A 19,162-nucleotide genomic window follows, 5' to 3' on the forward strand; every position below is an offset into this window, starting at 1 on the left:
TATATTGTGCAGAGTATATTTATAATGTTTTATGCAAAGTATATATTTTGAAGAGGGGGGAAACAATAAATAGCTGTATGAGTGCTGTCATGTTTAAATAATTTCCATTTAAAACGCGTGAAGGTCACATGACCATCAGGAAGAACGCAGCATCCCATTTCTCAAAGGACGCGTTCTCTGCCCTCGCGGTCTCGTGAGTTCGTTCTTCCGAGGACACCTGGCAAGATCGGTCTCCACAAGAACGCAAGTCCGTTCTCTGCGTTCTTGGAATTGAGAAACAGCCATTGTTCACATCTTGCCAAGTACAGATAAAATTCCCGGATGTGTACTTGCTCTGCCCCTTTGGCCAAGGATGCATAGAGAGGTGACTTGTGTGAACTTGCGAAGCGCATGTATCCCAGAATGCATTGCAGCGTGACCAGTGAAAGCTAATGGCGGAGGAAAAAACCCGCACGGTTTTAAAAATACTCCTTAACTGTGTCACAAAATAAAGTTTTAACAGTTTTTCAGGAGAGAATGTAGTTGTTCGTAAACTCGAATCGGCAGTTTATTCACAAAGATAGCGCGTCTTTGGCGATGCCTCAGCTTATGCGGACTCCGACTCCCAGCCTGCCAGCGGGAGCTCCGTCATCACCTCCCCCGCCGACAGTACCAATAAACAATTAACATCTTAAGAATTGGCAGGTAGTAAGCCAGTATTTAATAACTATAACTGACTTCCCCCGAAGAAAAATATAATGGGAAATACTGTGAAAAATGTTCCTGCTCTGTTAAACAACAGCATTTGGGGAATATTTGATAATAATGGCGAATAATTTTGTCCTTAACTTTATTTGGAAAACAAATGAGCACATATTTTTAGCAACATGATCTAGGTTTAATAACAAAATCAACAAAATGATTGTATAAAAATGAGACTCACCTTCCTTCAGCGTCTTTCAGAGATAGTGTGTGTCTTCTGTGAATGCAAACACACACGCACACACGCACGCACACACAGACACACACACACACACATTAATGTGCATGAGGTCAAGTGTTTTGGTGACACTTTACTTAACGTCCTTTTAATAATGCATTAATTATGCCTTGTAATGCACTGCATAATAATCCAGCATCCAATCATTATTACATTAATAGAAAGTACAATGCATCAATGCACAAGACAACAAGCAATTTCTGATGTAACAAAGAAGTGTTATTATGCATAATTGATATATTATAAAGTTTTATTATAAAACGTATAACCTGTTTAACACATTTAATCTGTTTTTATCACTTTTAATTCTCTTAATCCTTTTTATTTTCTTGTCTCTTTTATTCCTGTTTATGTAAACCACTTTGAATTACAATTGTGTATGAAATGTGCTATAGAAATAAACTTGCCTGGCCTACTATGAACACCATTAGAATGCATTTATTTATTTACTTTATTTATTTATACAGGGACAATGTACAACATGACATGTTGTGCCAGAGTTAGCTATAAAGCTAATTTACATCTGTAGTCCCTGGGCAGGAAGTAACAAATTTAACAGTTGTAACAAATACAATACACACTTACAGTACATTAAATACAACACATCATTGTCAATAAAATGAAATCAAATCAGTGGCTGCATATTTGATCTTGTTTTAGCCAAATTTTAAGAACAGTCTTAAAATTATTAAAAGTGCTGCTCTCTCTGATATACACTGGTATTTTATTCCATCTTTCTGCTGCTTTAACTGAAAATACTGATTGTGCAAAAGCAGTTCACTTAAAGGGTCACGAAACACCAAAACACATTTTTTGAGCTGTTGACAGTCGTATATGTGTCCCACACTGCTGAAAACACTATTTGGACACCTATATTTCACTAAAAAGTGTAAATTGGTTGTTTTTGCGTTATTTCAAGCAAATTCGTACTTCCTGTTTGAAACGAATTTTTGAAGCTGCGTCACGGTCATGACATAATAGCGTATATTCCAGCGTGCAGACTGGACGTCTGTGCCAGAGTGAGTCTTATTACGTCTTACAGTGAGATGCATTAATGCATGAGTAAGGCTTGGTTCAAACCAATCAGCGCGCTCTATTGTGCAACTTCATTAATATTCATTTGTGTCACCGTGTTTACACCACAAAGACGCGACGTTGTGTTGGCAAAACAAGCGTGAAGTGTTGCTTTTATAGTTTGCTGCCGTTAAGTTTCGTTTTCATTTTCTCTCTGTGAGAGCTTATCTGGATCACGTCTGGATTAACAGTGTACGCGACGCTCGACAACAATAACTTACGTGTCTAAGGAGGATTATTGTTTACCTGAGAGCTGTTCTCATCTGCAAACGCTGAGATCCGGATTCGCTTGTAGTATTCTCTCCATAAAGACGCGGCTCTAGTTGCTGGTGATTGTCCTGTCTCTACAGATTTGGTAAGTGAGCGACCAGTGCTCTTTGCTTATTCAGTTTGTTCGTATCGACTTAAGTTAACTATTGCACTGAGTGGAGAAATGTTAGCACCGCATTTTGTGACCGGAATAACACATTCGGCTTTCTGACGCTACCTGCCGTGTGTATCTAAGTTTCCGGGAAATGCAGAGTTTTTTTTTTCTCTCATTCGCCGTGCGGTATCAAACATTGCATGAAAAATACACGCTTGCAGCAGTTCCTCGAATCAAATATCTCGTTTGTCGCGAGAGTCATGAATGAATTCCCTGAATGAAAGAGCCAAACTGCAGTTAAAGTCCAACATTTAATAATTTGGCAAATAATTCGACTACAGATGTCCATGTAGGTTAAACACTTCTCCTGTCTGTGTGTGTGTGTATTTTGACTCTGAAACTCGCGCGTGCACAAATAGACACTCCCACACCATCCCACTTTAGTTCCTCCGACACTCCCCCCTAAACAGAGCTGGACACGCCCACTTTTCTGACTTTTTCCAAAGTAGAGGTGTGAAAACACTCTGCTCAAACGAGGGGGATTCATGGCCCTTTAAGTTTAACTGAACAATCACCTCTAACAGATGACCTAGTCTGTCTTATATTGTCCTGGCCGACGATCACACATTGTTTGAGGGGTGGTGGTGCAAGATCATGAAATATTTTATACATTAAACACACATCAGCATAAAATAAGAAACGGTCACAGGGTTCAACGCTAAAGATTCTTTTTATTGGTCGGATCAGGCCAGTGGTTTTTTTTTACTTGCCCTGCCAAAATTTTCACTGGCCCCACCAAAAAAAAAAAAGAGAGAAGTTAATAGCTCATTTTTAGGCACACATTTTAAAGAAGGTGTTAAAAATAATGTCTGTAAATCTAGAATTTCAATACTTAAAAAATGTTAACAAATGTATAATGAGCAAAATTATGTTATGCAAACAAGTAAAATGTGGTGGTTGACTTGTCAAACTGACGGCAAATTGTGCAAAACATCACTTATTTTTTTGTCATGTTGTTCCCATGTAAATGTCTGCTTCCAAGACGTTAGAAACAGACATTTTCTTCAAGTCTTATAATTTAATGTTGCCGTTTCTTCGCTGTACTAGTTGTGACCAGGTTACAGAAAAAATAGCATGCTCAAAACATCAAATCAGATAAGAGGAGCTGAAAACAAATATGGTGTTTACGACCTCACAGAAAAGATAGCATTTAAAGACTTAAAAGCACAAACTTAAAATGTACACAATTAAAAGGTGACCATAGGTCGAGGTGGACACCCATGACGTGTGGAGTCCCACGAGGCTCGATTCTGGCACCTCTCCTGTTCAACCTTTACATGCTCCCTCTGAGCCAAATAATGAGAAAGAACCAAATCTCCTACCACAGCTATGCTGATGACACTCAGATCTACCTAGCCTTACTGCCTAATGACTACAGCCCCATTGACACCCTCTGCCAATGCATTGATGAAATGAGCAATTGGATGTGCCAAAACTTTCTTCAGTTAAACAAAGAGAAAACTGAAATGATTGTGTTTGGAAACAAAGATGAGGTTCTCAAGGTAAATGCGTACCTTGGCACTAAAGGTCAAACGACAAAAAATAAGGTCAAGAATCTTGGTGTGACTCTGGAGTCAGATCTGAGTTTCAACAGTCATGTCAAAGCAGTCAGTAAATCAGCATACTATCATCTCAAAAACATAGCAAGAATCAGATGCTTTGTTTCTAGTGAAGATTTAGAAAAACTTGTTCATGCTTTTATCAGCAGCAGGGTGGATTACTGTAATGGACTCCTCACTGGTCTTCCTAAAAAGACAGTCAGACAGTTGCAGCTCATCCAGAACGCTGCAGCCAGAATTCTAACCAGAACCAGAAAATCAGAGCACATCACACCTTTCCTCAGGTCTTTTCACTGGCTGCCAGTTACATTCAGAATAGATTTTAAAGTATTATTACTGGTCTATAAATCACTAAATGGCCTAGGTCAGGGGTCAGCAACCCGCGGCTCTAGAGCCGCATGCGGCTCTTTAGCGTTGCCCTTGAGGCTCCCTGGAGCTTTTTCAAAAATGTTTGAAAATAGAAAAAGATGGGGGAGTTTAATATATTTTTTCAGTTTTAATATGATTTCTATAGGAGGACAAACATTTTTAACGTTTTCAAAGGCTGTAAAAGTGTGTAGAATTAATATTTAATTTCAATATTTCTGCCAACGAAGATTTGCGTCAAAGCCTGCGACACACGTTTCTATCAGCAGGGCGGGATGCCAAGCAGGTGGCTGTTGTAAACAAACCGGAAGATAATAAAGCATGGAAAACCGTACACAGATGGTGACTACATGGAGTCATTCAACATATTAGAACACCTATTTGCAGAATTCAAAATCAAGATAATACAAAAAATTTAAGATACACCTCTCTCCGCAAAGACAGTGAAGGAAAGGGCTATTAAAATGGCAGGTAACATCAACGATCAGCAAACCAAGGACATTAATTCAGTGCCAGCATACTAAATTTCCTGTGATTTGACCGATATTCAACACGCTTTTATGCAGGTATGTGAACTCTGATGGGCTGCAAGAACAAATTATCAAATTAATACCACTGAAAGACCAGAGGCTGTGCTGAAGTGTTTACATGACAACGAAATAAACACCAACCATTTTATTTCAGTGGCTATTTAATCATGAAGGCTCATTATGTATTTATAGCCAACTTACTCATTTTTTAGTAGGCTAATATAGCTAATATAGATACATACAGCATGTGTTTCCTTCATTATAAGGCTTATATAAGGCTTTACATTTTTTGCGGCTCCAGACATATTTGTTTTTTGTTTTTTTTGGTCCAATATGGCTCTTTTAACATGTTGGGTTGCCGACCCCTGGCCTAGGACCTAAATACATTACAGATATGCTCACTGAATACAAACCTAACAGATCACTCAGATCTTTAGGATCATATAAACTAGAAGTTCCAAGAGTTCAGTCAAAGCAGGGTGAATTGGCTTTTAGCCACTATGCCCCTCGCTGCTGGAATCAGCTTCCAGAAATGATCAGATGTGCTCCAACATTAGGCACATTCAAATCAAGACTGAAAACACTTCTGTTTAGCTGTGCCTTTACTGAATGAGTACTGTGCTGCGTCCGACAGATTGCACTATCATGTTTTTCTCTTCTTCTTCATTCTTTTATATCACATTTTACCTGTTTTTATGTTTTATTTTGATTATTTGTTTTTATTTTTATTTTACTTGTTTCTTTTATTCTTGTTTATGTAAAGCACTTTGAATTGCCATTGTGTATGAAATGTGCTATATAAATAAACTTGCCTTGGCTTGCCTTTACTGAATGAGCACTGTGCTGCGTCCGACAGATTGCACTATCATGTTTTTCTCTTCTTCTTCATTCTTTTATATCACATTTTACCTGTTTTTATGTTTTGTTTTGTTTTTACGCATTTTTATTATTTGTTTTTATTTTTATTTTACTTGTTTCTTTTATTCTTATTTATGTAAAGCACTTTGAATTGCCATTGTGTATGAAATGTGCTATATAAATAAACTTGCCTTGCCTTGCAATAAACAAATAGTAGTGGACAAATTTAAATTGTAGTGATTAGGCAGCACTGTCCTATTCGGGCCAGTAATGATCCGGTCTACTGTTCCAAGCGTCTCTCATGCTGGCCCTGGGCCATCGGGCAGTCCTTATTGTTGAGCCCTGGGTCAAATGTTAGTAATTTTTGTTGTGCAATACAATTGCAATGATGATAGCTCCTTGGCTTTTTAGCTAAAATTTTTACAGTTTGTTTATATATAACAGACAATGGTTTTAATGTTGTAATGTTCGTATGCGACCAGCTTGTAGCACAATAAGATAAATGAGGTAAAATCATTGTATTCATAAAAAGTTTAGCAGCAGCCACAGATAACTGATGCCTAATGTTTCTACAGATCCTCAGGCTTGCTCTAGCACTTTTGGAAACCTTCTTAATGTGTTTTTTAAAATTTAAATTGGAGTCAATAATTATACCTAAATATTTAAAAAGATCAACAATATTTATTACTTCTCCATTAACTGAAATATCTGAGCAATGCTCCTCATTTTTCTTAATTGAAAAAAACATTCCCAAAGTTTTACTTACATTGAGGGTAAGACATGAACGATATAACCAATCTGAAACTTTTTTGAGTGCAGCAGTAAGTTTTTAAACATTAAACATCAATTTTTAAAGAGATACATAGAAAATAACCCCATTTCAAGAGTTCACACTTAGCTGATGATTTATAAAAGCTTGTTTGGCATGCTGTCCCGGGAGAGAGCCCCGAGCTCAAGGGCTCCTCGAGCCCGGGGCTTCCTCTCGTTGGCAGAGCAAGAGGGGAGCCTGAGGTCGGTGGATCTCAGAACTCCCCTGCTGCTGTAGCTAAGGGTACACAAGGGATTAGACAAAGCTTGGTTGTTATGTATGTTGAATGTCTTTGGATGGTGGGAGGAAACCGGAGAACCCGGGGAAAACCCACGCGGACACGGGGAGAACATACAAACTCCTCACAGAAACACCCACCGGTCCTGTGGAACCAGGGCTGGCAGTGTTCTTGCTGTGGGGCTCACAGTGCTAACCACTGGGCCGCCGTGGCGCCCAATCACAGGTAAAGAAGGAGAATAGGGGAGGAGGGGGGTTTCTTCCAAACGAAGATAAAGTGGACTGAAAACTGAGGCTATTTATAGTAGCTTAGGGCTCATATGATTGAAAGATTAGCAAATGCGAGACCGGCCGTGATAAATCATAAGCACGTGATCCTCTCGAAATTAGTTTATGAATAAACTTCACTTTATATTGAGCTAAAATACATTTGCCTGCCAAGCTACTTACATGAAAAAAAATAGTATAGTAAACACTATAGCGTTTTTGAACCATACTATAGTTAAATACTTGAATTAAACTGTTGAAGTAATTATATGGTTGCTGTGGTACAACACAACTACAGTAATAAACAACTTATCCAATAAGCTGCTGTACAGTTGAATGCCTCAGTCTGCATGTAGATGCTTTATATTGACTGCTTATCCACAAGAGATGACGATTATAGAGTGGAGGAACTATGACGTCAATTTGTATGCAAAAACCCGGAAGCGAGTTAGCATTTTAGCACTCCGGTTCCCTGGTCCCAAAGTCAATGGGTTTTTTGAATGGGGTTTCAGTAAAATCGCTTAAATAAGGTCCGTGGCTAACACCAACTCAAGATACTTTCACGTTTTGTTCTGTGACATAAAACACATCAGTTACAGCACACTCTTTAACTTTTAAATCGGTTATGCTTCTTTAAAAAGACGGTTGCTATCAAGTTGCTAAATGGGACTACAGGTGGTGTCGGAGACATTATACGTCATAGAGCTGATCTGGTCTGGAGCGCAGCTCGCTTGTGTTGGGCATTTGGAATTGGTCATTAATTAATTATTTAATTAATTATTCATAATCGAAAATCGAATCGAATCATGCCTTTAGAATCGAAAATGCAATCGAATCGAGAATTTGGAGGATCGTGACACCCTTAATAATTAAATTAAATTCACTGACCTTCAACATGCACTGTTACTAGATTAATGGGATTATTATTCTTTCTAAAAATAATTTTTAGTACTGCTCACCTTCTAAATATTACAGTATATCAACCTCTATCACTTGATCAATAAAAAAGGCAGACACACAAGTGCACTGTTAAATCAATTAAAACAGATAAATGTGTATAAAAGTTTAGAAAAAAATTATAAACGCACATTACATTACTTATTTTATTATACTTAAATATTTAAATACTTAAAAAGTGAAACTACGCATTAACTCGAGCAGCTGTTTACCCACGCTAACTGTCTCTGTTTCACTGATGGTTGCTTCTTTTCAAATATATACGCTCATGTTTGCTATTACTTTGCATGATCACATCAAGATCAGCTGGAGAAAGAAATGTTAATCTCTTTTATAAGATATTGCCATAGTCACTCGTAATGTCTGCGCTCCATTGATATTGCCTTTTTATAGTCACGGTGTGCGCGCTTAACTCTGAGTTGTCTACTCAAAGTTGATTGTCCCAACTCAGATCAGCTGTTCTGAAACCGAAAACTCAGTTTTTAATCTCTCGGTAAATCAACTCAGAGTTCAAGTTTAAACTCCGTTTTGTTTGAACCTCCTTACTGAAACAGGCCCCTGATCTCATACAGCCTCTATAATATTCAGGTCTGGACCATGTGGAGGCCATTCCATGACTGCCTGTGCTTCATCATCTGTTTTTTTTCTCCAAATAATAGGATTTCACTGCAATTAGCAGAGCATTATCATGTTGAAAATGAAAACTGCTCATTAGCAACCCTTATGTGCCTTTTTGGGAAATGCACATAGGCTTTCAATAAACAGTTGCACCTACAAAGAGCTGAGAAACATTGTTATTGGGTTTATAATCAGCTGTGTAATATCAGGTTTCTTATAGCACATCCCAGAGCTCTTCTTTAGGTTTAGAGTGTCCTATCTTTCTTTTTCTGTCCAGGCGATCTCATACAGCCTCTATAATATTCAGGTGTGGACCCTGTGGAGGCCATTTCAAGACTGTCTGAGTTTCATCAGCTGTTTTCTTTCTGCAAATAGGATTTCACTGCAATTAGCAGATCATTATCATGCTGAAAATGAAAACTATCACCACTGGAGTCCTTTCCAGAATGAGTGGCATAATGGCTTCCATCAATTCAGGCAATATTGCTAACAACACTGGTGGAAATGCAGCTCAAACCAGGAAATCCTCTCTCCAACATCGTCTTTCTCACGTCTTAAACAATAAAACCAAAATAATTCAAACTCCGATCCTAACAAACCATACATAAACTGAAAGATCATTCATTCACACTGAATTATCCTAATTTTAAAAGAAATTTGCCAAAAAATGTAGACTCATGACTGGTTTTGTGGTAAAGGGTCACATATATCCATTATACAATCAGTTAAACAACAAATGTAATGTGTGTAAGGCTGACCTGTATCGTGGATGTTCACTGGTGTCTGACGGAGAGCGCTCTGGGATGGATATGGAGGTGTTGGAGGACAGAGTCGTGGCCACAGATGCCGTTGTTGCTTCTTCAAATGATGGAGGAGTGCAGGACTGCAGACCTTAGAGAAGAAACAAGAAAAAAAAAACTTTTATTTTATTTAACTTTTTATTTATTTATCTGTAACATTTATTACATGTAAATAAATAAAAAAAGAATTACCCAGCAAAGAATGTTAAGCTAATGTTATCATGACATATTATCTGAATGTATACTATTCTATTTTCTTATGCCCAATTCACACGGGGTTTCAGCGTCAACGCATGGCAGAAGGCGTGTCGTAAGTTGGGGCTGATGCGTTCACCATATCAGCGTCAGCCAATTAAATTAAATCCTCAATCGCCTACTGTCTGCACTGGTGTTTTGCATAAAACAATCTGATTGGCTGACTCATGCATTGGCGCTTGAAAAGTTGAGAAATTCCCAATTTCTGCAGCGAGCAACGTCACTGAAGTGGCGCCAATGGATCCACAATGCTGTTCGGCAATGCCTGACATCACCCATTCAAAGTGTATGGGAAGCGTTGACGCTGACGGCCCGTGTGAATGGGGCGTCAGTCATACCAGTTTTAAGAGGTAATTTTCTTTGATTCTTTTTGGTAATGTCACTAGCAAGGTTACTTAATGCCGAGTTCAGACTGCACGATTTTCAAAGTAGTCGTGTCACAGATGTGTTCACACTGCTTGACTATCTGGGCTTGCGTTTCGTCGCTGCTTTGTTTACACTGCAAGATGGATCGGCGACAGGGACTTTCACATTGCATGACTTTACTATAGGAAGAATCGCCGACAACTTCGTCCAAACTACGTCTCACAGCCAAAAACACGTCGTATATCTTTTGTTATTAACTACATAATGAGAAAGAAGCCTGTAATGGGGTAGAACATGTACATGTTTGCTCACCTGGGTTTAAAGGGAATTAGCCATTTCTCCTCAACTTAAGTTGATAATAAACTAATTTCTCTCTGTATGAAACGTCAAACAGACACGGCTGCTCCTGAGTCCTGTCAAACCTCCACTAGTTTTTCCTCCAACCTAAAAAGAGTGCTTTTAACTTCTCCCCCAGCCTCCCGCTGGCCTGCAGCAGGTATACACACACACACACGCAAGTGAATGCTGCTCTCTCATTGGCTGTAGGCGATCGCTGATGTTATTTTCAGTCAAAACTCAATTCACACGGCATGATTTGAATCGTCGACAGCTCCAGATATTCAGCACGCCAAATATCTCGCAGGCATCGGCGACTCATCGGTTATTCTCTCAGATCGTGTCTTTGATAGTTCATACTGTGTGATTGTCACTCACGTTCACGAGCAGCGATTTGTCTGTGATTTCAGGCATTTGTCGGCGATTTCTCAAAACCTGTCGGCGAGCCAAAATCAGGGCTAAAATCACGCAGTCTGAACTAGACATAAGTAAATAAAAAACTAAAAGCTGAATAATACTTCTGCATCGAGTAATCGCCGTAAGCCACGCCATGCATTTATACTTCTGCATTCAGTTTTTCTGCATCCAAAATCACATTCATTCATTCTCTTTTCGGCTTAGTCCCTTTATTAATCCGGAGGTCGCCACAGCGGAATGATCCGGCAACTTATCCAGCATATGTTTTACACAGCAGATGCCCTTCCTGCTGCAACCCATCACTGGGAAACATCCATACACACTCATTAAGACACATACACTAGGGATAATTTAGCTCACCCAATTCACCTATATCACACGTCTTTGGACTTGTGGGGGAAAACGGAGCACCTGGAAGAAACCCACGCCAACACGGGGAGAACATGCAAACTCCACATAGAAATGCCAACAGACCCAGCCGAGGCTTGAACCAGCGACCTTCTTGCTGTGAGGCGATTGTGCTACACACTGCGCCACCGTGATGCCCCAAAATCACTAACTATTTCCTAATATAAATCACATAATATTTTCAAAGAAGGGCCAATAATTTGGACCTCAAAGGTATATTTCAAGAGTTCACACTTCAGCTCATGATTAATAGATAGCTTGTTTGGCGTGCTGTCCCAGGAGAGAGCTCTGAGCTCAAGGGATCCTCGGGTCAAGTCCTCCCCGCTTTATCAGGGCTAGGGGAGATTGAGCTCAGGTCGATCTCAAACTCCCCCGCTGCTGAGGCCAAGGTGAACTTCCTGAGAGTAAGGCCCCGTTTACACTAGTGCGTTTTAGTTTGAAAACAGCGTTTTAGATCAAAAACGATCCGCGTTAACACTAGCGTTTCTGAACATATCTCCGTCCACACTACGCCACCAAAAACGTATATCACTTGACCATTGGCGCACTTTGGGCATGCGTGTTCTAGTATAAACAGAAAGCATGCGTCGCGCTCGGCATTTGGTTATTGTTAGTCAAGAAACGCCGGTTGAACAATGAACGCGATGGCAAAGAAAGCAAGAGAGGTATTTTTGTGGACAGACGACGAGGTCGAGTTGTTACTAAACATAACAAATAACTGCACAATGGCGCCTAAAACAGACAATAGTGCAAACAACGCTCCCATTTCTGTGCCCATGTTGTTGTTTACAGTGAAGGCTGGTCTGCTGTCTTCTGTTAGCGTTAAAGCCATGTGTTATAGTCATGTGATAGGGGCTTGACGAATAAGGGAAAGATACACAATGACACAAAAGCCCCAATCAGGTAGCGAATCTCAGCAGTCCCGCCTCCGTTTTCAGATGTCTCCGTTTTCCCTCATCCACACTGAGACGGAGCAGCAGCATTTCAGAATGAAAACGGCTAATCCAGCGTTTCCGAAACACTCCGTTTTCAGCGCTCGAAAACTCCGGCGTGGTGTGGACAGGTGGCGTAACCGTAGGAAAACTTAAGCGTATCAAACTAAAACGCATTAGTGTAAACGGGGCCTTAAGACATTAGAAAAAAGATTTAGGCTTCTTTTATCTATAATATAGAGCACGTTTGGATGGTGGGAGGAAACCAGGGAACCCCACATGAACACAGGAAGAACTTGCAAACTTTGCACAGAAATGCCAGATGGCCCGACGAGGACCCAACGCCATTGGTATTCTTGCTGTGAGGCAACACTGCTAGTCACTGGGCCACCATTCTGGATAAAGGTGGAAGAAGGTGAGGAGAGGGGTTTCTTCCAGACGAAGATAGTTGTAGAAAGGAAATGAGGATATATACATAGTGACTTGAGATCCTTTGATTGGAGGATCATGATTAGCTATTGTGGGCCAGCCGGGTCAATCATGAGCACGTGCTCCTCTCGAAATTAGTTTAAAAGTAAACTTCACTTAATGTGACGAACCTAAAAATCTGCACACATGAAGACAAACAGTATAAGAGTACGTCACTGACCGTCATTCTCCAGCACAGGGAAGCTGCGAGCTCCTCTCAGGTCGTAAATGTTCTCGTCTCGCTCTGAGGGAAGCTGACTGGCAGACCAGGCCGCTCCGGGGACACTGAATTTGGGCACCGCCAGAACTGAGCGGCCCTTCTTAGCTGGAGACGCCTTCAGTGCTGAGGAAACATTCAATCATGCTCTTAATAATGCTTGTGCACTGTTCAAATTGACTATCCTTTGGTTATGTTGGTGTCTGTCTTTCCCTCATTGACTTCCATTACAATCACATTTTCTGATTGCAATGTCTTAGACAGAAAACAAATCATGGATTCTTGATTGTTGCTGGTTTTTCCTGTTGGAAAGAGGAACAATTGACCATTTCTACTGTTGATCATCAGCTGGCAGCATTAACTCTTCAGATAGGCCTGTGCAAAAAAGTGTCTGGCTTTTATATGGAGTTCTGGAGTAAAACAGCAGACTACACTGTGTGTGCAGAAATACTTTTACTATGTTTACTATGTTCTGGGAGCTGAGATGCTTATTTTTATTTTCTCACATACTTTCACACACACACACACACACACACACACACACACACACACACACACACACACACGCATGCACACACTACACTCCATACAAAAGCCACAAGCTAAGCTTTTTTGCACTGTAACTAATAATCAACAGTGAAAATGACATATTGTGCCTCTTCCCAACAGGAAAAACCAGCAACAATCAAGAATGCATGATTATATGGCTTTGCAATCAAAAAACGTCATTAAATTGGAAGTCAATGGGGCAAAAACAGCTACAAACATAACCAAAGGGGAATCAGGTTGCCCAGGGTGGATTGAGTTTTTGAAAAATTCCAAAGCATTTTCCCAAATTATGTGAAAATATGATTTGCCAGCAAACATCATTCCACTTGCTGAAACAGAGAGAAGGTTGTGGCCGAATTAAGCCTTAAAATCACCCCAGAGTGGATGAAAACAACGCAACAGCACTTAAGGGGTTAGTTCACACAAAAATCTAATTTAACCCATGTTCTGAAATACTCAGAACAGCCCGTCTAGTACCAACAACCATGCCACGTTTAAAGTCACTTAAATCACCTTTCTTACCCATTCTGATGCTCGCTTTGAACTGCAGAAGATCCCCTTGATCATGTCTACATGCCTAAATGCATCGAGTTGCTGCCATGTAATTGGCTGACTAGTAATTTGCTTGCAGATGGACAGCTGTACCTAATAAAATGGCCAGTGAGTGTATATATATATATATATATATATATATATATATATATATATATATATATATATATATATATATATATATATCAGAGGTCGCGTTAGACTTTCTCATTGTCCGTCATTTTAACGGAGAGGGTTGTAAAATTTCCGTCATAACTCATTATTAATCGTTATTTAATTTGCAGGCTTTCTGATCGCTTTTTTAATCATATTTGAATAATGATATTGCACGACGAGCATATAAGCTAAATTATTAATTAATTTATTTAACAAATGAGCAAAAACTCCTAGCTGCCTTAACTCATATCTTCTTCCTGCGTCGACCTGAACTGGGTGCTTGCCTGTGTGTAATCAAACGCATCAAGGGAGACTGAGGGGGCACTGAGTCCGGTAGTGCTCTCAACGCACTCAAACGCACCCCAGATAGCTAAATACACTCGGGGCCAGTTCCGGCTAGACTCTCGCCTGCCACAGACTCCGTCAATCGGGCCAGATGCGGCGGCCTGGAGCTGGAGCGACTCAGTCTTCATATACCTTTTGGTATTACATTCATACTTGATACATGGTATTACAACCATCTGAGCTGGTATAACAGCAAACGCAGGCTATAATGTAAACACAAAGTGTAGGCACTGCATTTAACCTTTGAATAAAATGCAAACAGCATAAATATCCTGTAACAAAAATAATCAAACAAAGGACAAAATAAATAATAATAAACGTTAATTGATTGAAAAAAAAACAAATAATACTAAAAATGAATAACGTTAAATTATTTTGTAGTGCACAAGAACATCAATATAAAAACAATGAACCTGACCTCCTTGCTAGCTGCCGCTTGGTTGGATCGTATTTTTGTCTGTTCTTCATCGTCTACTGCAGGCATGTCCAAACTCGGTCCTGGAGGGCCGGTGTCCTGCAAAGTTTAGTTCCAACCCCAATCAGACACACCTGGGCTAGCTAATCAAGCTCTTACTAGGCTTTCTAGAAACATCCTTGCAGGTGTTTTGAAGCAAGTTGGAGCTAAAATCAGCAGGGCACCGGCCCTCCAGAACCCAGTTTGGACACCCCTGGTCTACTGCATCACTTCCTATTTTTTCACCTTTATTATTAATATCACAACTATTTGGCCGTTTAAAGAAACTTCTCACTCAGCTGCTGTGATATTTTTGTTACTGTACGCAGCGGTGACCAAGAGGAGGCAAAACAAGGGTAAGCGCCATCAGCTGGACAGGAGTGGGAATTACAGTTAGCTACAAATTACAATAGATCACCCTCAGCGTAAAGCCTGGTTTATACTTCTGCGTCAGGTGACCGGCGTAACCCACGGCGCAGGCAACGCGCATGGCTGTGCATTTATACTTCTGTGCGCTGTCTCTGTCGGTCTGCATTAACACTTCCTAAACGCTAGTTGGCAGTGAGGTGTAAATGTTCCTCTGTGTCGAGTTTCTTCGCTGCTTTTTTGCTTTTCCTGAACACTTCCAGGATGTACAAGTGGCTCAAACTCGCTCATTTTGAGGCAGGAACCGGCGGACGTGCAACAACTTTAACTATGAGGTAAACACAAAACAAAACTTTCCATCCGGAGCTCCTTCACGGGACTCCACACTTGTAAACAATCGCTCGTGCGGCGTCGTACCATTAGCGCGGCTCTTGGTCCCGCCCAGACTCGTCAGCGCTACCGAGCCGACCAATCACAGAGCTTACGCTACGCTACGCGAGGTGCACGTCAGTGACGGCGATGGCCACGGTGAAGGGCTATGCGTCAGCGCCGTAGCATACGCCGGTGTTTGACGCAGAAGTATAAATCAGCCTTCATCCGTCAAAATAGCAGATCACCTTCAGATTTTTCCATCACTGCTGAAAAAAATCCGTCAATGACAGAAAATATTCGGTTAACGCGACCATATATATAAATATATGGTTACCCTGCAGTACAGTACAGTGTCGATTAAGTTAACATAATTGTTTTTACTAATTTAACTAGACTGAACATAAAACAATTAAGTTATCCTCAAAAAAACACAAGAACTGTGTTGATTCAGCTCATTTTAAATAAATAATAAATCGTTTTAACGTAGAGCAAAAATAAATTTGAATGTCTAACTATATATAACTTTTAAGGTTTACAATGCAAGTCCAATTAGATGTGTGTGTTTGATAAAGATTCAGTGTGGACCTAATTATTGCGTAAGAGTTATATAAAAATTATCCCCATGTATAAACATCATCAGCTTGTGTTTATGGATGTATAAACGAGAGCAGATGTGCATTACCACACATTATAATAACCTGCATTAGTGTCTGCATACTTTTATAGCAGCTTAGCGTGTGTTTTTCCTATTAATTTCCCCATAAGGATTAAAAAAGCCTTCATTAAAGCACTACAAGCCATAAACCAAAGCAAGCAGATATGAGGAGAATCACAACATTACACACTTTGATTCACAGCAAAGAGGTAGAAGAAAATCAGACAAATCACACAATAAACTGTGAGCTTTTCATTGTGGTTCATTATTAAAATCACATTGTTAAGGTGAACTTTAGAGTAAGTTTATCAGTTGGGACTCACAAGTGCTTTTCTTGAACACATTGGCGCTCATGAACCTGAAAAAGCGGTCGGCGTAGAAGTTGGGCCGGTGGACAGAAACAGTGTCCTGATGGATAGAAAAAAACACAGCATTAATACATGACAATCTGCTTAGTTTTTGAAAACTTCCTAAACATTTTCCCAAATTATGTGCCAAAATGAAGTTTATCAGCAGGAGACATTCCATTCGCTGAAACAGAGAAAGTTTTGGCCAAATTAAGACTTAAAATCACCCCAGAGCAGATGAAAACATCCCAACAGCACACAGGGGTTAAAGAGTTAGTTCACACAAAAATGAAAATTACCCCATGATTTATTCTCACAAGGCAAGGCATACTTAGGGCTGGACAATAATTTGATATCAATATATATCGCGATAGATTTTTTTTTTAATAATGGTGATATCATTTTTAAACCCATTTCCGGTTTTCGATACATTTGCATCCGTATGTTTTATTATATATATATATACATACATACATACATACATACATATACAAAATGCCGCAAAAATTGGTTCCAAATAATCGGAACTTATCTTGACAAACTATATATGACATCTACATTTACAACCCCAAATAAAAAAGGGACAGTATGGAAAGAAGTGATATCTAAATTGACTTGTATTTCATTGGAGACAATACAACAAACATTATTTGAAGGGCACCTATGGTGAAAAAGTGTCTGTTTGGACAGAGATGTGTGTAAGTATAGTGTATAGGCGGTCATATTGCGGTGATATAAACACACCCAGTCCTTTTTTTCAATTTAACAACATAAAAACAGTGGGGCAATTATAGCAGTTTACAGACCAACTGCAACTAAACGTAGGAGTGCGGTCCCCCCCGCCCATCGAATTGATTGACAGCTGCATACATGTTCCGGTAGTCACGTGTATAATCATGTCAACAAGACAGGACGTACGCGACCGGGAATTGAAGGTTTGTTCAGTTCGCTAGTATCATCAATCGTCATCAAATGTGATCAAGAGTAAGTTTCACAAGTTTAAAATATTTCAAAAGAGAGCATGTGTGAAATGAATTACAGAGATTAACTTCAGCTTCACTTCATCAGCACAGCCCTGTGTCCGAACAATTATAAAAGAAGAAGCTTCAGTTCCGGTTTGTGGACGTGAAATCAGGTTTATTTTGTACATTAACATAACAGATATCCACACAGCAGTGGAGATTACCTGTGTCCTTTCACATTTGCGCGCAAAAATAGTGCAAAGCTAGACGCGGCGTCTTTGCATATCGTGTCCGTGCTGGGTATGCCTGTCTGTGTGTGTGTGCGCGTGAACTTTGTAACGACATTGTGTGTGACTCATCGTTGTGACTTAATACAGCAAATGCATCAGATTCTCATTGGTAAAGTTCTTACTGTATTCAAGCGATCTCGGAGCGATTACTTTAGCGTGAGCCCTGTTCACATATGCCAAACGAACCGCGCTAACTGGGCAATCGAGACACGTTCCGAAACAAAAGTGTAGGTGTTAAAGCACCCTTAAGGTGGGCAACAGTATAGGGTCTTCATTGTCCCTGCAGCCTATAATTATTATAACATTTGCAGGTATTTAAGGAGAAAAAGAGGAGGGTGGAAAAAAAAGGGAGAGAAACAGAAGTTGCAAACTGAGTGGAAAGAGATGCTCTTTCAGACTCTCAGTATCTACAGTGAACGCTTCAGATCCACAGCGAAACCAAACACAGGAGATCCTTATCAAGCGCCTGATCCACTGTCACTGAGCATCTGCAGCGCACGCACGCACACCTGTTGTATTATCAGATTAGCAAGTAACTTTTATCTATATATTTATTTAGTATATTATTTTACCTGTGATGTGTTCCCCAAAAAATCTATGAAAAAATGAAGTATAAATGTGTTACAATGGAATGGGCGGAGCTACATTTACATTGTTCTGATTGGTGAGATTTTTTTGCACAGCATCATGGGTAATGTAGTTTTTAACCACAAATTCAGCTGTTAAACATTATTATTTTAAAAAGTAAGTTGATAAACTGATGTCCTGTTGTGTTATCAGCTCACAGCATGCCAGTTTTTAAAGGTTTATGAGCTATTTTAAAAATAAAACTTGCTGTCTTCAGTGAAAATTAAGCTGTAATAAAAGTGTATGATATAATAATGCCATATTTGAGTGTGTTTCTCACCCCATCATGGACCAGAGCTTTCCACGTGTGCTCCAGCTTCTTTATGAGTCTGCAAAAACAAGACACACACACACACACACACACACACACACACACACACACACACACACACACACACACACACACACATCAGCTTACTGATTCACAGAAACACACACTGCTGAGAGAGATCTGGCTTTATCTCCTCTGACTTAATGCAGTCTTCCAGAAATATTACATAAGAGCATAAAAAATAAGCGCAACGCTGGTGAAGATTATAAAGCTGAGTGTGTGTCATCACAGACGCTTCATATGAAAGCCTTTAACATGAGTCAGCAACTAAATATGATGT

The 19,162-nt window shown here is 39.8% G+C and overlaps 2 protein-coding genes across 10 annotated transcripts in view; one reads left to right on the plus strand and one right to left on the minus strand.

Annotated features, from left to right (window-relative positions):
- Nucleotides 1-19,162, minus strand: part of pip5k1cb (phosphatidylinositol-4-phosphate 5-kinase, type I, gamma b) — a 123,005-nt gene that overhangs the window by 31,367 nt on the left and 72,476 nt on the right. For all 9 annotated transcript variants that reach the window (NM_001365187.1, XM_005171464.6, XM_005171463.6 and 6 more), the window contains exons 10-14: nt 18,832-18,880; nt 16,649-16,733; nt 12,841-13,002; nt 9,436-9,568; nt 923-958 (exon numbers count right to left, since the gene is read on the minus strand). In NM_001365187.1, the coding sequence (NP_001352116.1) occupies nt 923-958; nt 9,436-9,568; nt 12,841-13,002; nt 16,649-16,733; nt 18,832-18,880 (465 nt within the window). The remainder of the gene's footprint in view (nt 1-922; nt 959-9,435; nt 9,569-12,840; nt 13,003-16,648; nt 16,734-18,831; nt 18,881-19,162) is intronic.
- On the plus strand, nt 2,131-5,545 carry LOC141379226 (uncharacterized). The gene is made up of 2 exons (XM_073932937.1): nt 2,131-4,400; nt 5,307-5,545. Exons 1-2 carry the CDS (start codon nt 3,698-3,700, stop codon nt 5,543-5,545), a joined length of 942 nt encoding a protein of 313 aa, XP_073789038.1. The 5' UTR covers nt 2,131-3,697.

The sequence above is a fragment of the Danio rerio genome, chromosome 2, assembly GCF_049306965.1.
Source record: "Danio rerio strain Tuebingen ecotype United States chromosome 2, GRCz12tu, whole genome shotgun sequence".
Taxonomy (NCBI): Eukaryota; Metazoa; Chordata; class Actinopteri; order Cypriniformes; family Danionidae; genus Danio; species Danio rerio.